Below are 14,279 nucleotides of genomic sequence, written 5' to 3'. Positions count from 1 at the left end.
CGCCAAGTGCACAGATGACGGCGCCTTTTCATTCGATTTCCGTACCCTCGTTCTTCTTCTGCTTCTTTGAATGTGGGCGATGCCAACACCCGGTAACATTTACGTGTGGCCAAACGGATTATCGTTTCGCTAGTCTGAGGTCTCCTCCTTAGACATTCAGGAAAAGTGAAAACGCCGGAGGAGCGGTCCAAGGCAGCCATCTGCACAGCAGCAGCCTGAAAAACGACAGGAACGCAGGAAACGGAACCCGCAGAAAAGGCCGACTCTGCCATTGTTAAGCGGGCAGGCTGGCATCAGTGGGGCAGCAGCTGACGAGCATTCAGTCAGTGCCCGGCTAATATAGCTCCTTTTGTGCGTTACAGAATTAGTACAAAACCGTACAGCACAAAGCAAAAAAGGAAACACGGAGATGAAATGGAGTCACCCAAATGCCATGTTGGCATCTGCACAGTTGGCAAAAACAGTGCAAAAAAAAAAAACAACGTACAGTTATGGTGCTTAAACACTACTGACGTCACTACACAGCCACACAGTCAGTCGGCAGTCATCAGTGGACACTTCAAAACAACTTTGAGACTTAAAATAACGTCTTTCATAGTGAAACTCATCCCAAAGTGCTTTACACCTCAGCACACCTTAGTGCCTTTCCATGATGGGAGTAACGGCAGGTGAAGTGACTTGCTGAGGGATAGACAGATAGAAACAAGGAGAAACAAACGGAAACTTCTGTTCGGCCGTTCTCTTCTGTTGTTTGATTTTTATTTCGATTCCTTTTTTCTTAGAATGTTGATTTGTAAAATAACAGTAAATATTCACTGTACTGAGGTCAATTTCTTACGTGGCAATAAAACTGAATTCTGAACTTCATCCTGCGTGTGGACTCCTCATTCCTGACTTGGCCCATGATAAACACGAGGAGACAGACAGATAGGATTGGAGGACGCTGTAAAATAATTAAGTTTACAAAGGAACTCGGATAGATAGATAGATAGATGAGAGGCACTATATGATAGATAGATAGATAGATAGATGAGAGGCACTATATAATGGATAGATAGATAGATAGATATGAAAGGCACTATATGATAGATAGATAGATAGATAGATAGATAGATAGATAGATAGATGAGAGGCACTATATAATGGATAGATAGATAGATAGATAGATAGATAGACAGATAGACAGATGATAGATGTGAAAGGCACTATATAATAGATATCTAGATAGATAGATAGATGGCGGCACAGTGGCGCAGTGGTAGCGCTGCTGCCTCGCAGTTAGGAGACTCAGGTTCGCTTCCCGGGTCCTCCCTGCGTGGAGTTTGCATGTTCTCCCCGTGTCTGCGTGGGTTTCTTCCGGGCGCTCCGGTTTCCTCTCACAATCCAAAGACATGCAGGTTAGGTGGATTGGCGATTCTAAATTGGCCTTAGTGTGTGCTTGGTGTGTTTGCGTGTGTCCTGTGGTGGGTTGGCACCCTGCCCAGGATTGGTTCCTGCCTTGTGCCCTGTGTTGGCTGGGATTGGCTCCAGCAGACCCCCGTGACCCTGTATTTGAATTCAGCAGGTTAGAAAATGGATAGATAGATAGATAGATAGATAGATGGATGTGAAAGCCACTATATAGATAGATAGATGTGAAAGCCACTATATAGATAGATAGATAGATGTGAAGATAGATAGATAGATAGATAGATAGATAGATAGATAGATAGATAGATAGATAGATAGATGTGAAAGCCACTATATGATAGATAGACACAACAATGACACAAAGGAAGAGCTTTTGAGTCCCGGTGAGGCGCTATAAAAGCCGTTGCTGTTCTTATGAAGGACCCCCAGCTGTGTTTTGTGTCACATTTCTAACAAAGTCCTCACTTGCTGGGGTGCCACATTTTTCAGTTTTGTCTTCATCCTCTTCTCCACTGCCACCTCCAGAGGGTCTTGAGGGTGTCCCATAACTGACCCTGCCTTCTTCTTCAGCCTGTTGCCTCGGTGGTCCTCTCTTTTTGTGATGTTACCACCGGCTGTCACAAAGCTGGAGGACACATAAAGGATTTCAGTGCTGGTTGAGTGCAAGTGTCAAATGGTAAAGTAAAGGCCACCATAACAAGCCCCTCTGCCTGGTGACATTTCCTGCGGTGGCCTGTGATTAGGATTTCAGGCTCGTGTCCGTTTTCGTCAGGATGTCTCCCGGCCGTGCTGTCCCGTATCGTTTTCCTAAATTGATTTGTGACATTCCTCCTGAGAGGATCGGGGAAAGTGAATTTGTGAATTAATTTCCCGTTTCTCTCGGCTATTTACAGGGCTAGAATCAATAAAATGCTAATGAGGGGCTATCATCTTGCACATGGCAGGAAAACTAAAAAAAGATGACATTTATAATCCATCTCAGTGCGCCCGCTTGCAGCATCTTTTGTTTTATTTTTTTGTTTTCTGTCACAGGGTGTTCCATTTTTTTAAGGTTGTGGGCTTCTGGAAAAGTAACTGAATACCCACCAGCCCTCCAGCCCCCCCAATTACTGCATTTCTCTTCACTTTCAAAGCTCACTTCATCTTTGCAAGCCCTCAGTATTAATATATGGTGCCATTCAAGTGCTATGGGCATAATGGGCTCTGGCCAGGGGGGCCCATAAGCATAAGGGCCCCATGATTTTTCTAATTATATGTATGTTTCTGTTTTACTATCAAAATAGGGGTCCCAGTGCACTACCTTGCCCAGGGGGGGTCTATGATGCAGGTAAGACAGTCCCTGGGCCCATCATGGCCTCAAAATAGCTGGGTGGCGTCTGCCGTCGGTGGCTGAGGGTTGGCAGAGTGATTGATGACTTAGTAGCATCGCCTCACAGGGAGTTTTGCATAATTGCCCCTTAAATTCACTTTCTGTGTGACTTCAAAAGTGTGAAACGTAAAACTAATAAAGCTGAGTGTTTAGAAGTCTGCAGACCCGAAACGTCATCTCGTTTTATTCTTTTGCAGCCTTCTGATGAAATCATTTCAGTTTGCTTTACTACCACATCAAGCAACACTCAGTGCCCCTTAATGACAAAGTGACAACAGAATTATAGAAATGCTTGCAAAATTAACCAAAAAAAAAACCAAATGAACTATTAATAAATGCAGTTCTTTGCAGTTTTTTTAGTTTATTTTTTTTCTGACTTGTTAATTTTTTTTTTCATCACACAGAATTGGGTTTCACTTTCCTTTTGTTTTTGAATTTGTTGCTTTATCACACCATCTTGTTCTTCTAGCAATGTGCATTCATTGGCACGACACGTCGGCTGTCACTAAAAGGGTCCGCGGCCCTGGAAGTCAAGTCACATGACGTCATCGGCATGGCGTTCTATAAGCTTGTGGCGGGACGCGATGAGGGTCAGGACTGATGTGAGCACAGGGGGCTCGAAATCAGTCAGGCAGCTGACAATCCGTCCTCTGCGGGTTCTGTTTACTGTGCCGTTTCCATTTATCTCTCCATGCTGCTCATTTATGTTAAATCGTGTTAATATTATTCTGTCTAATTAGATAGATAGATAGATAGATAGATAGATAGATAGATAGATAGATAGATAGATAGGATATATATAGATAGATAGATAGATAGATAGATAGATAGATAGATAGATAGCACTATATAGATAGATAGATAATAGCACTATATAATAGATAGATAGATAGATAGATAGATAGATAGATAATAGATAGATAGATAGATAGATAGATAGATAGATAGATAAGGCACTATATAATAGATAGATAGATAGATAGATAGATAGATAGATAGATAGATAGATAGATAGATGTGTGAAAGTGCTATATAGGTGGAAGACAGATAGCATTTTGTTTGAACCTTGGGCAATATTTGGATTTTTACAGAATCTTACTAAATCAATCAATAAATCAATCAATAAATCAATAAATAACATTATTAGATGTGTTTTTGGTTTTGTTATGTCTAAGCATTTTTGTATGCTGTCTTTTTTTTACATTTCTTTATGTTTTTATGTGTTTTGGGGATTAATACCCGAGAGGCAGGACCCACCTGTCCGTCACTGCTGGGCACTCTCAGCCCATAGAGGGAGGCTGGCTGGGCGTTGAGTCCATGTGGTTCATTTGAAGGGGCCCTGGTCAAGTTTGGTGGTCTTTTTGTATTTCCTCCAATTTTGATTACTTGCTTTCTTCTTCTCCGGTTACTGGGTTGTGTTTCTGGGACACTGCTGCTTCGATTTGCCTTTTGGCGACACCCTTTGCTCTTTTTCTGTAAATGGTGGCCCTCTTTTTCAAAGTTCTTTTGGGACTCTCGCAGCCGGAGTTTCCAGGAGTTTCCAGGGCTCTCTCTCTGGTGAGACATGTTGAGACTCTCTTGTGATTTTTGAACTTTATACCCGATTCTCCATTTTGAAGCCTTGACAGCCTCCCATTTTCCTCGGTGGTCAGGCTGCCTGGCACTGGGCTTTATCTGGATGGGCAGTCTGCTCCGCTTTCTGGCTCCGTTTTTGCGTCTCCCTCCTTTTTGCTGTTCTTCCATATTTTAAGAATCAAAGCACAAAGGGCAGGATGGTAACCCGCAGTTGAAGGCACAACACGAGTCAGCAGCCCGACGCCAAAGCAAACCCTGGCACGGAGTAGAGTGAGGAATGCAGCATATTACCACTAGGTGGCACCGTGATGAAGAGCGAAGGAGCGGCCCTCACCACTGCTCTGCAGCGCCCCCTCATGGTTATTTTTTATTTCTATTATTAGGATTATCTCAAATAAGATAGAAACCACGTGGAGACTTTCAACGTTATTAACGTATTCGCATATTATGGGCTGCTGTTTCTAATCTGTATTTTTCTATTTCTTTTCTTTTCTTTTTTTGTACCCAGCGTCAGAAAAGGTCGGCGACGATTTCTACTCCAAGCGGCGACACCTAGCCGAGCTGGCGGCCAAAGGCAGCCTGCCGCTCCACCCGGTGCACATGGAGCCGGAGGAGAGCGTCCACTACAGCCCGGACCTGACGGGCGGCAAGCAGAACGGCCACAAATCCAAAGCCAACAAGATGCACACGCACCCACTGGCCTTCAACTCCAACACGCTGAAGGGATGGGACCAGAGCGAGCCCACCGGCCGCCGGCCAGCCTACGTCCCCAAGAAGCCCTGCACGGTGGAGCAGGTGAACGAGCTTCAGGGTGCCCGAGGCCAGCACTACCTGCCCCCTCAGCCGTACTTTGTGACCAACAGCAAAACAGAAGTGACCGTCTAGATTCCCCCCAGCCCCCTTCAGCTGTACAGAAAGAGTGGGACCCGCGCCCAGTCCTGGGACGGGGGAGGGGGGTGGTGGGGGTGGTCCTGGCTGTCGGGATGGCCACTTGTAACTCCAGCCCTTCTACTGTGCTGTGACGGCGAGTCGGGACGCCTGGAAAAATACAAAGCAAAACTAAACAACTGAACTACACAGATCTGCAGCATGCAAGCGCCTCGGGGCGCACGTGACAAGTGTGCGGCGAGGGGACAGAGATGTGACAAAACCAACACGAACTACCAATAAAGTGAGGACTGGGGGATCAATGGAGGAACCCAACTATAGCAATACTGGTGTCAGTTTGTCAGAGTGGAGCCTGAAGGACCACAGCAAAGTGGGAGACGGGCTGACGTACCCAAGTGTCACTTGAGACACCGCGTCCGCACAACGTCGGCCATCTTTTTCTGCAGGTGGCTGGTGGGCACCGACTCTGTACAAAGTGAAAGTTGTACGGACGCACGCACGCAGATTGAGTTGCGCCGTCCGGAAAGGAAAACCCACAGGCAGCTTTCCTCTGAAAATTCCACGAGGTTCCCGTAATTCCCAATCCGTAGAAGAAGGAAGGTCTCCTGGGTGAATTCCCTCTTGTCTCCTGTGTTTATTTATCGAGTCTCATTCCAACGCGTGACGTTGTGCCTTTCTCGTATTTCTCAAGTCCGCTCCAGAACTCCAATCTCGTAGTGATTATTTGAAAATGTTTGTTTTGTTTTATTTTATTTTATTTTTTTTTTTTTTTGTTTTTCAATGTCACGCTTGGCTTTCTGACGGTATGGTGGATGTGTTTAATTGTAAAAATTCCCATACTATTTGTTCTTCTTCTTCTTCTTCATCCGTTTGACATATCGACGGAGAAACGAAATCCAAGGAAGCTCCTTTTTAATCGCAGCGGATTCATTAATAAATCACTTGGGACATCATTGAGTGAGAATTATTGTGGGGTGGTGGTATTATGGGATGGACGCTTTTGTGACCAGCGGGTGGCGCAACTCCAGATCGCATCCATCAGCGAAAACTCTCAAGAAAAATAATGGCGGTAGTGTCCAAGGGAAAGAGAAATTCCAAAAAGTTACATGAATAAAGCAAACTCGTTAGAAATGGATTCCCTGGACTTCGAAACTAATCTACATGGGAAAAAAAAATTATCTGAAGGAAAAATCCCGGAAAAATGAAATATGGTGGCTAACCATAACACTGGGTATCCATAATGAAAAATAAATTAAACGTCTTGGCAGGGTTTGCATTCCGCAAAATGAGCGTACAGCACCTCGTGACCCCAGTTTTTAAAGCACAATGTGTCACTAGGATTTGTCACCAGGTGGCGCCCTCACTTGAGTTTTCTGCCCCATCAAATAACGAATGGCAAATCTAATTGGGTGGCAACCCCCCATAACGGATCTCCAAGATGATGGCTGCATCAACTGGCTGCCCTTCTTCCGCTTGAAATGTAGAAGACACTTTATAAGAGGACCACCAGCCAATTAGGTGTCATATCTCCACAAAAGACCCCAAATGACGACCAATCAAATTAGACTCACACAGGGCACCAAGGCTGGCACTGAGTTTCTTAAATTTGAGGGTCCACCTTTTAAAAGACCTCATTAGCGGAGGTCGGACTGACGGCTCAGCTGGACATTGTTATCGTCACCGTGTGGTCTGCAGGGTCTTTGGGTTTGTGCGAATTCGATTTTTTTTTTTTTTTTGCCGTTGCTGGGAAAGTTTCATCTTTACGGTTCAATGCAAGTTTAGGTAATTTTTTTTTACAGCCAGCATATAAATTTAAAGATGACTGGCAACGCTTTTAAGTAAAGTGTAGACCCATAACGTGCGACTCATGAATCCCAAAGTAGACCACCTGAGCCAACCATCTTCACCAGAGGGCATCCAGGTCTGTCCAGGCACTGGAAGGAGAGGCTGACTGTGAACCTGGAGGTCCTGGGGTCCGTACGCGTCCAGCCTCTGTGCGTCAGGAAGTGAAAGGTTCGGGCTGACGCTTTAAGCGGTTTCTGACCAGTGGTGCACGGGGAGTAACCACTCTTAAGTGACTTACACTCCATCGTTCCAAAAGTGCTAAAGATCTATACATAGGGACACGTCGGCAGCACCATTACAGTTTAGAGAGGCGCTATAAATGACCAGTCAGGTAACCACTCTTCGGATGTCCCAAGTGACCACACCAGTCTGTGGGAATGAATGGCAATTCCAGTGTGTGCTGTTATCTGTGCACCTTGTTTGTGGTGTATTGATGGGCGAGTGGGCACTGTCCTGTTCCAGGAGGTCACCGGCTCCACCTCTGGACACAACCCGACTCGTCACTACCGCCAGTGGCCAGTCGGGCACTGCTTGTTGTATTCAGGGCTCCCATCCTCTCGGCTCTTTGCCTCTTCTGAGCTCCACCCTTGCATTTCAAACTCGCACCTCTGAGACACTCGCCGGCTGGCTCTTACTGTTTTGACATTTGGATACCTGCTTTGTTCGTTTTCTTTTAGAAGTCTGACAACACTGTCGAGAAAAGTGCAAAAAAAATAAAATGAATGGAGCAACACCGGCATTCTGTTCTATGAGGAGGAAATACAAAAAAACAAAAAAGTTGTGCATCCATTGGAATCAACGCGGCCATCTGGAAGCAAACCAACACTCCTCTGATTCAAGTCAGGTGTGTCAGGGCAGAATGAGGGTGTGAAAATGGGAAATCTGGGAAGGGAGCAGGAATGAGGAAGGAGGGGGTGGGAAAAAAGGATGATCAGAGGAGGACAGGAATGAGGAATGATCAGAAGTCCATTGAAAATGAGGAATAATGGAGCAGGAATTAGGAATGATCGGATGTTAATCAGAAATGAGGAAGATGGGGATAAAGAGTAATCAGATGTCAATCAGGAATGAGGAATAATGGGGTGGGATTCTGGAATGCAGAATGAGCAGATGTCAATTAGGATTAAGGAATGATGGGGCAGGAATGATGAATGATCAGATATCCATCGATAATGAAGAATAATGGAGCGGGAATTAGGAATGATCAGATGTTAATCAGAAATGAGGAGGATGGGTATAAAGAATGGTCAGATGTCATTCAGGAATGACGAATGATGGAGTGTGAATGAAAAATGAGTAGATGTCAATGAGGAATGATAGGGCAGGAATAAGGAAAAATCATTTAGGAATAAGGAATGAAAGTGTGGGAACAAGGAATGGTCAGATGTCAATCAGGAATGAGAAATAACAGGGTGGGAATGAAGAATGATCAGATGTCCATAAATAATGAGGAATAATGGAGCAGGATATAGGAATGACCAGATGTTAATCAGAAACGAGGAGGATGGGTATAAAAATGATCAGATGTCATTCAGGAATGTTGGGGTTGTAATGAGGAATGAGCAGATGTCAGATAGGAATGATGGGACAGAATTATGGAAAAATCAAATGTCAATCAACAATGAGGAATGAAAGGGTGAGAATAAGGAATGGTCAGATGTCAATCAGGAAAGAGGAATGATGGGTGGGAATGAGGATCAGATGCCAGACTTCAATAAAGAATGAAGAGGATGGAAATTATTAGATGTCAGTCAAGAATGAGGAACGATGGAGGCAGGAATAAGGAATGATCAGATGCAAATAAAGGATGAGAAGAATAGGAATAGGGAATAATGAAGGGAAATACAAATAGATAATGTCAGAGATGGGAAATGATGAGGTAGGGGAAAAAGAATGGTCAGGCATCCATAAAGAATGAGAGGGGTGGGAATGAAAACCAGTGTTTTTAGGGATAAGTGATGGTGAAAACTGTGATGAGGAATGATGGAGTCAGTGAAAAGGAATACTAAGAGGCATTTAGGAACGACAGAGCAGGACAAAGGAATAGTGGAGTCAAGGATGATGAATGATAGGACAGGAAGGTGGAATTGTGTGGGTTAGGGATGAGGAATGATTGGACAGAAATGTGTCATGATGAATTGTCAGTCAGGATGGAGTAAGTGAGGGAGGTGAGAAGTAAGGAATTGTGGGGCAGAAATGAAAAAGAATGGGTCAAGGAAAAGATGAATGGGGTTAGAAGAGTGTAGGAATGTAAGGTCGAGGGTGTAGAATGGGAAGGGGAAGAAGATTTTGGTGGTGGGGATTGATTTGAAGGGGTCAGGGAAATCGGGGAGCAGAAGATGGAGAATAAGTTGGGGAGAAGGAAAGTTGAACTTATGGATGAAGAACGGTGGGCTTGGAGTGAAGAATGGAAATGGAATGTGGCGGCTTTGGGAGGACTCTGGGAAAAGAATGGGGCGCAGGGTTGAGGATCAGGTATTGCCCAGATTTTGAGAGTGGGGTGAAGGAAAAGGAAAACCAAGAAGGGTGATGAAGAATATTGTGGTGAGGATGACGAAGGGTAAACTGGGAGGATAGCATGAGCTTCAGAATGGGGTGGATGTCTGCTACATTCCTGTCCACATAGAGTGACGATGGACATCTTAATATCACCCCATTGAGAGTGTAAATGAGGGACGGGACCCTTGCAGTCTCATCACCTCAGTGTGAGATATGACAAGGAATGGGGGGCCAAAAAAACACACTGCTTGCCACTGCGTTCCATGCCATGGCAGTTCCAGCTCTGGGCTCAAGGAGGTGCTGCGTCTCTGACCCTCTTATACTCTTTAAATGGTTAGCTGTGCTGAATCCAATCAATCAGTTAATCAATTGTCATTTTATATCGTGTCCACCATGGAGAACGACATCTCAAGATGCTCTTCAAAAGATAAAAAAACTCGGGAATGTGAAGAGGGAAGGATGCTAGCATAGACATTTGGGATAAATGAGTTCCCATGTTGGAGATGAGCTCCATGTCCTCCTGTCCTCCTGCTCTCGGCTTTGGTTTACCCATCTGCTGGGCTTTGAGATTCATTAAGATGACATCTCTTTGGTGAAACCTGTAGACAACCCCAATGCAACTGTAAAGGAACAACCCATCACTCTCATCAGGCCTAGTTGCCTGTCAGTGTGGTGGCCATCGGCACACATTCAAGTTGGTCACCCAGCCACAGCTTTGTCACTAGTGAGTGAGTTCTGGCCAGGCACGGGTGTGGTCAACTGTCACATGTGGCCCCAAGCCTGAGGTCCTGAGATCTTCTTTATTGCAATCAAATCCAATGCAAAAAATTATTTCTTGTCCAGACAGTCCCTCCGTTTTTTAGATGATTGGACAAGAAGTGCAATCAGCGTTGGGCACTTAGTCTCCAAGAAAATGGAATCAGTGAAACCCACCCTGCCGTGACGAGCGCTCTACACTGCCATTAGACTTTCAGCTTGGTGGAATAACAGCCAAGGGTGACAAGAAAACTGAGAGGGATGGGCGGGGGTGACCCGAGGTCAAGGCTAGGCTGGCACCGTGCTACAGTGTGCCCCCTGAGCTCGGTTGATGTTGATGATGCCAGTCTGGGCCTGTTTGGGCGGGGTGGACAGTTTGGTTCATGGATGACGACAACACACTGCGTCCAGTCACTGGGCTCCAAAACAAAAGGCAGAAGGTCCAGAGAAGGCAAAGCTCTCGAGTTCTGCTGAGCTTCCTTCACGCCTGTGACTTCCGTCGTGACTGTTTGATAAAAGTGAACTGCTGTTTGCTCAACCGCGTCATCTGCTTTACTGTGAGTACGAAAAACAAGGAGAAACAAACGGAAACTTCTGTTCGGCCGTTCTCTTCTGTTGTTTGATTTTTATTTCGATTCCTTTTTTCTTAGAATGTTGATTTGTAAAATAACAGTAAATATTCACTGTACTGAGGTCAATTTCTTACGTGGCAATAAAACTGAATTCTGAACTTCATCCTGCGTGTGGACTCCTCATTCCTGACTTGGCCCATGATAAACACGAGGAGACAGACAGATAGGATTGGAGGACGCTGTAAAATAATTAAGTTTACAAAGGAACTCGGATAGATAGATAGATAGATAGATAGATGAATAGAGATAGATAGATAGATAGATAGAGATAGATAGATAGATAGATAGATAGATAATAGATAGATAGATAGATAGATAGATAGATAGATAGAAAGGCACTAGATAGATAGATAGATAGATAGATAGATAGATGAGAGCACTATATAAGATAGATAGATAGATAGATAGATAGATAGATAGATAGATAGATAGATCAGAGGCACTATATAATGGATAGATAGATAGATAGATAGATAGATAGATAGATAGATAGATAGATAGATAGATAGATAGATAGATAGATATGAAAGGCACTATATAATAGATAGATAGATAGATAGATAGATAGATAGATAGATATGAAAGGCACTATATGATAGATAGATAGATAGATAGATAGATAGATAGATAGATAGATAGATAGATAGATAGATAGATGTCCCAAAAAGGTGGGGGGGGGGACGAAGCCCCTCAACTGTCCCCATTTCACTGACAAACTGACATCTTTTATCTGGAATTCATCGAGCGAATGGCGAGGCAGAGTTTGAAGTGCCCGCTGCCCAATTAATGCCCCGTCAATGCAGGCTCGCCATTATTTAGCATACAAAAGGAAGCCTGGCGCTCAACTAGCGGTAATGGAGATGCCGTCCCTGAGGAGCACTTTGCGCTCGCTCTGCTCGTGATAACTCAGGCCTGATGTCTTCCCTCCAGTTAATGGTCTCCTTAGTGAGAATTACAGGCAGGATGAGCAAGACGCCAGGCTGCAGTGCTCCCCTGGCATTAGTGTAGGCTGCACACACTTAAGTGGAATGCCAGCCATTAATTCTCCTTAAAGTCGTGTTTTTGGGAGCGACACGCCGGCCCTCCTGCTCTTCTACCCACCCAGCCATGTGTCATTCCTGATGGCCCAGTAACTTGGCACCTTTTCACCATGAGGGCATGTGCCCAAGTCATTATGAAACGGCACACAACTCTGCCACCAATCTGCTTCTCAGTGTCTTGTTTGCCATCTGCTCACACTCTCAATAAAAAAACAGACCCTGCAGTATCTGAAGTTCCACCATTAGAGGTCGCTCCACAACCCCTCCCTGACACAGCCTCAAGTGGTCCACTAGTTACTCAGGTGGGCACTGAGAAGTGAGACCTGAATGGATAAAACCACAGAGATGCCAGTCTGTGTTGGCACCTTGACAGCAGGTGTATAAGCTGGAGTTATGCAAGTTCTACTTTGTCACTCTGATGGACAGAAGATGGCTGAAGACTTCAGATGAGATTTTCCTCTGTGTGCCCCCCCAACCCACGCTGAACGTGTACCACACAGACTGGTAACATCTGGTAACCAGCTAGCTGGAGACCCAATGTACTGCTTAGGAAAGGCATCAGGAAGTAACAATCAGCCTTTGTTTTATACAAACCTTCAAGAGATCGTAAAGAAACGCATAGAAAAATTCAAATGAATTTAGCCATTGCCACATCAAGAGACGTGGTAGATGATGATTGTATGTATAGGGGGGCAGATAATAGGAAGTTGGGAGCGCCCCCTACAGGGCCAAGCTGTCCTAAACAAGAGGCACCCGATAAAACTGAAGACGAAGCTGCTAGCAAAACATTAGAACACACTTCAAGGAGAAATGGACCTGGGCACCTAGGCTGGTCCATCACAGCTGGCAAAATCAAATCCATGGTCACTCTGCTTACAGGCCAGGCCAAGAACAGGCAGCTGAGCGACTGTGGGGTGCTGCCAAGATGGCCTCTATGACCGGGAGGAATATCAGGGCACTGGATCTGTATGTACTGGACGTGGTGAGAACACTCCACATGGAAACTCAACTCCTTAAACGTTAAAGGAATTCGCTTTGGCTCAGGTCGCCATTGGCCTAGTAGGCCTCTGCTTGAAACAAACATCTGAGGGGGCCATATCACTGCCCACTGTGCCAGCTGCAGGTGTAAACTTGGGGACCAAGATATTAGTAGGAGAAGGAAACTCTGGTGTCAATAATTGAAGAGTGGATGTAAAGTTAGATGTGAATTAATCAGGAGTAAGTGCAAAGTTAGGCGTCAATAAATCGGGAGTAAGCAGAAAATCATATGTTAAATGATTAGAGTATATAAACTTAAATTTGAATAAATCAGCATTAAGTGTAAACTTACAGGCATCAATAAATCAGCATTAAGAGTAAAATTAGGTGTCAAAACATAAAGCGTAAAGTTTAGGGGTTAATACATTCGTAGTGACAGTAAACTTACGTGTCAATGAATCAGGAGTTAAGGGTTAACTTGCTGGTAGCTGTCATGGCGCTATATGCTCTCCCCCACCCTCTCCCCCTCTCTCTCATCCCTCTCTCTCTCTCCACCCCTCTCTCTCTGATCCTTATCCGGTGATAGGACGGGGTTTCCTCTGGTCCATTCAGTCCATGGTTATGGCTTTGGCATCGTCTAAGGCTGAGTCGCTGGTTTTGCTGGTTTCTCAGATCCTCCTCAGTTTGTTTGGACCACTTTCTGTGTAGGTGCCGTTCTTTGAACCTTCCAATCCTCAGAGCGGTTCTGCCAGAGTCGCTTGTATTTTATCCGGCAGGTGTTCATTCTGCAGATGTGGGCGAGTCGTCTCAGCCTTTTCAGTCGTATTGTCTCTGCAACTGTTGCTTGGTGGTTCATATGATTTCACTTCGAAGGCGGTCACGGAAGGAGAAGCCTGCAGGATCTGAGCAGGCAGGTCCTCAGCTGTCATCATGAAGAGTAAAAAAACTAAAAATGATAACATAAAATAAATTTGTCCACTGGTCTCTTCTATAAATGTGTTTTCTGTATGATTCCAATAAATTTGATTATTTTTATAGTCAAAATCGCTGAATTTGCGTATTTTCTGGTCAAATACACGGGAGAAACGTGAGGTGCGCTAGCTACGAGCCTCACCTCACCTCGGACTGCGCTCTCCTGCACACAAGCGGTTAATACATTGGCGCGTGCCCGTCGCTGTCTCTCAGTATGTCGCCAATATAAGGTTTGCAGACACGTTTATTACACACCCTGACTTTCCACAGTCTGGCTAAGATCTTTAATGAATGTCTGTGACAGATTTAGTTGTG

At 44.8% G+C, this 14,279-nt stretch overlaps 1 protein-coding gene across 1 annotated transcript in view; it reads left to right on the top strand.

The window, feature by feature from the left end:
• LOC120542268 (protein shisa-9-like) overlaps positions 1–5,536 on the top strand; it is a 185,195-nt gene extending 179,659 nt beyond the window's left edge. Inside the window, exon 4 of the mRNA XM_039774589.1 lies at positions 4,863–5,536. Within this exon, the coding sequence (XP_039630523.1) occupies positions 4,863–5,239 (377 nt within the window). The 3' untranslated portion in view covers positions 5,240–5,536. The remainder of the gene's footprint in view (positions 1–4,862) is intronic.
• The last annotated feature ends 8,743 nt before the right edge of the window (positions 5,537–14,279 follow it).

Source organism: Polypterus senegalus, chromosome 13 (assembly GCF_016835505.1).
Source record: "Polypterus senegalus isolate Bchr_013 chromosome 13, ASM1683550v1, whole genome shotgun sequence".
In the NCBI taxonomy this organism is placed as follows: domain Eukaryota; kingdom Metazoa; phylum Chordata; class Cladistia; order Polypteriformes; family Polypteridae; genus Polypterus; species Polypterus senegalus.
This window is presented reverse-complemented; position numbering and strand designations above follow the sequence as displayed.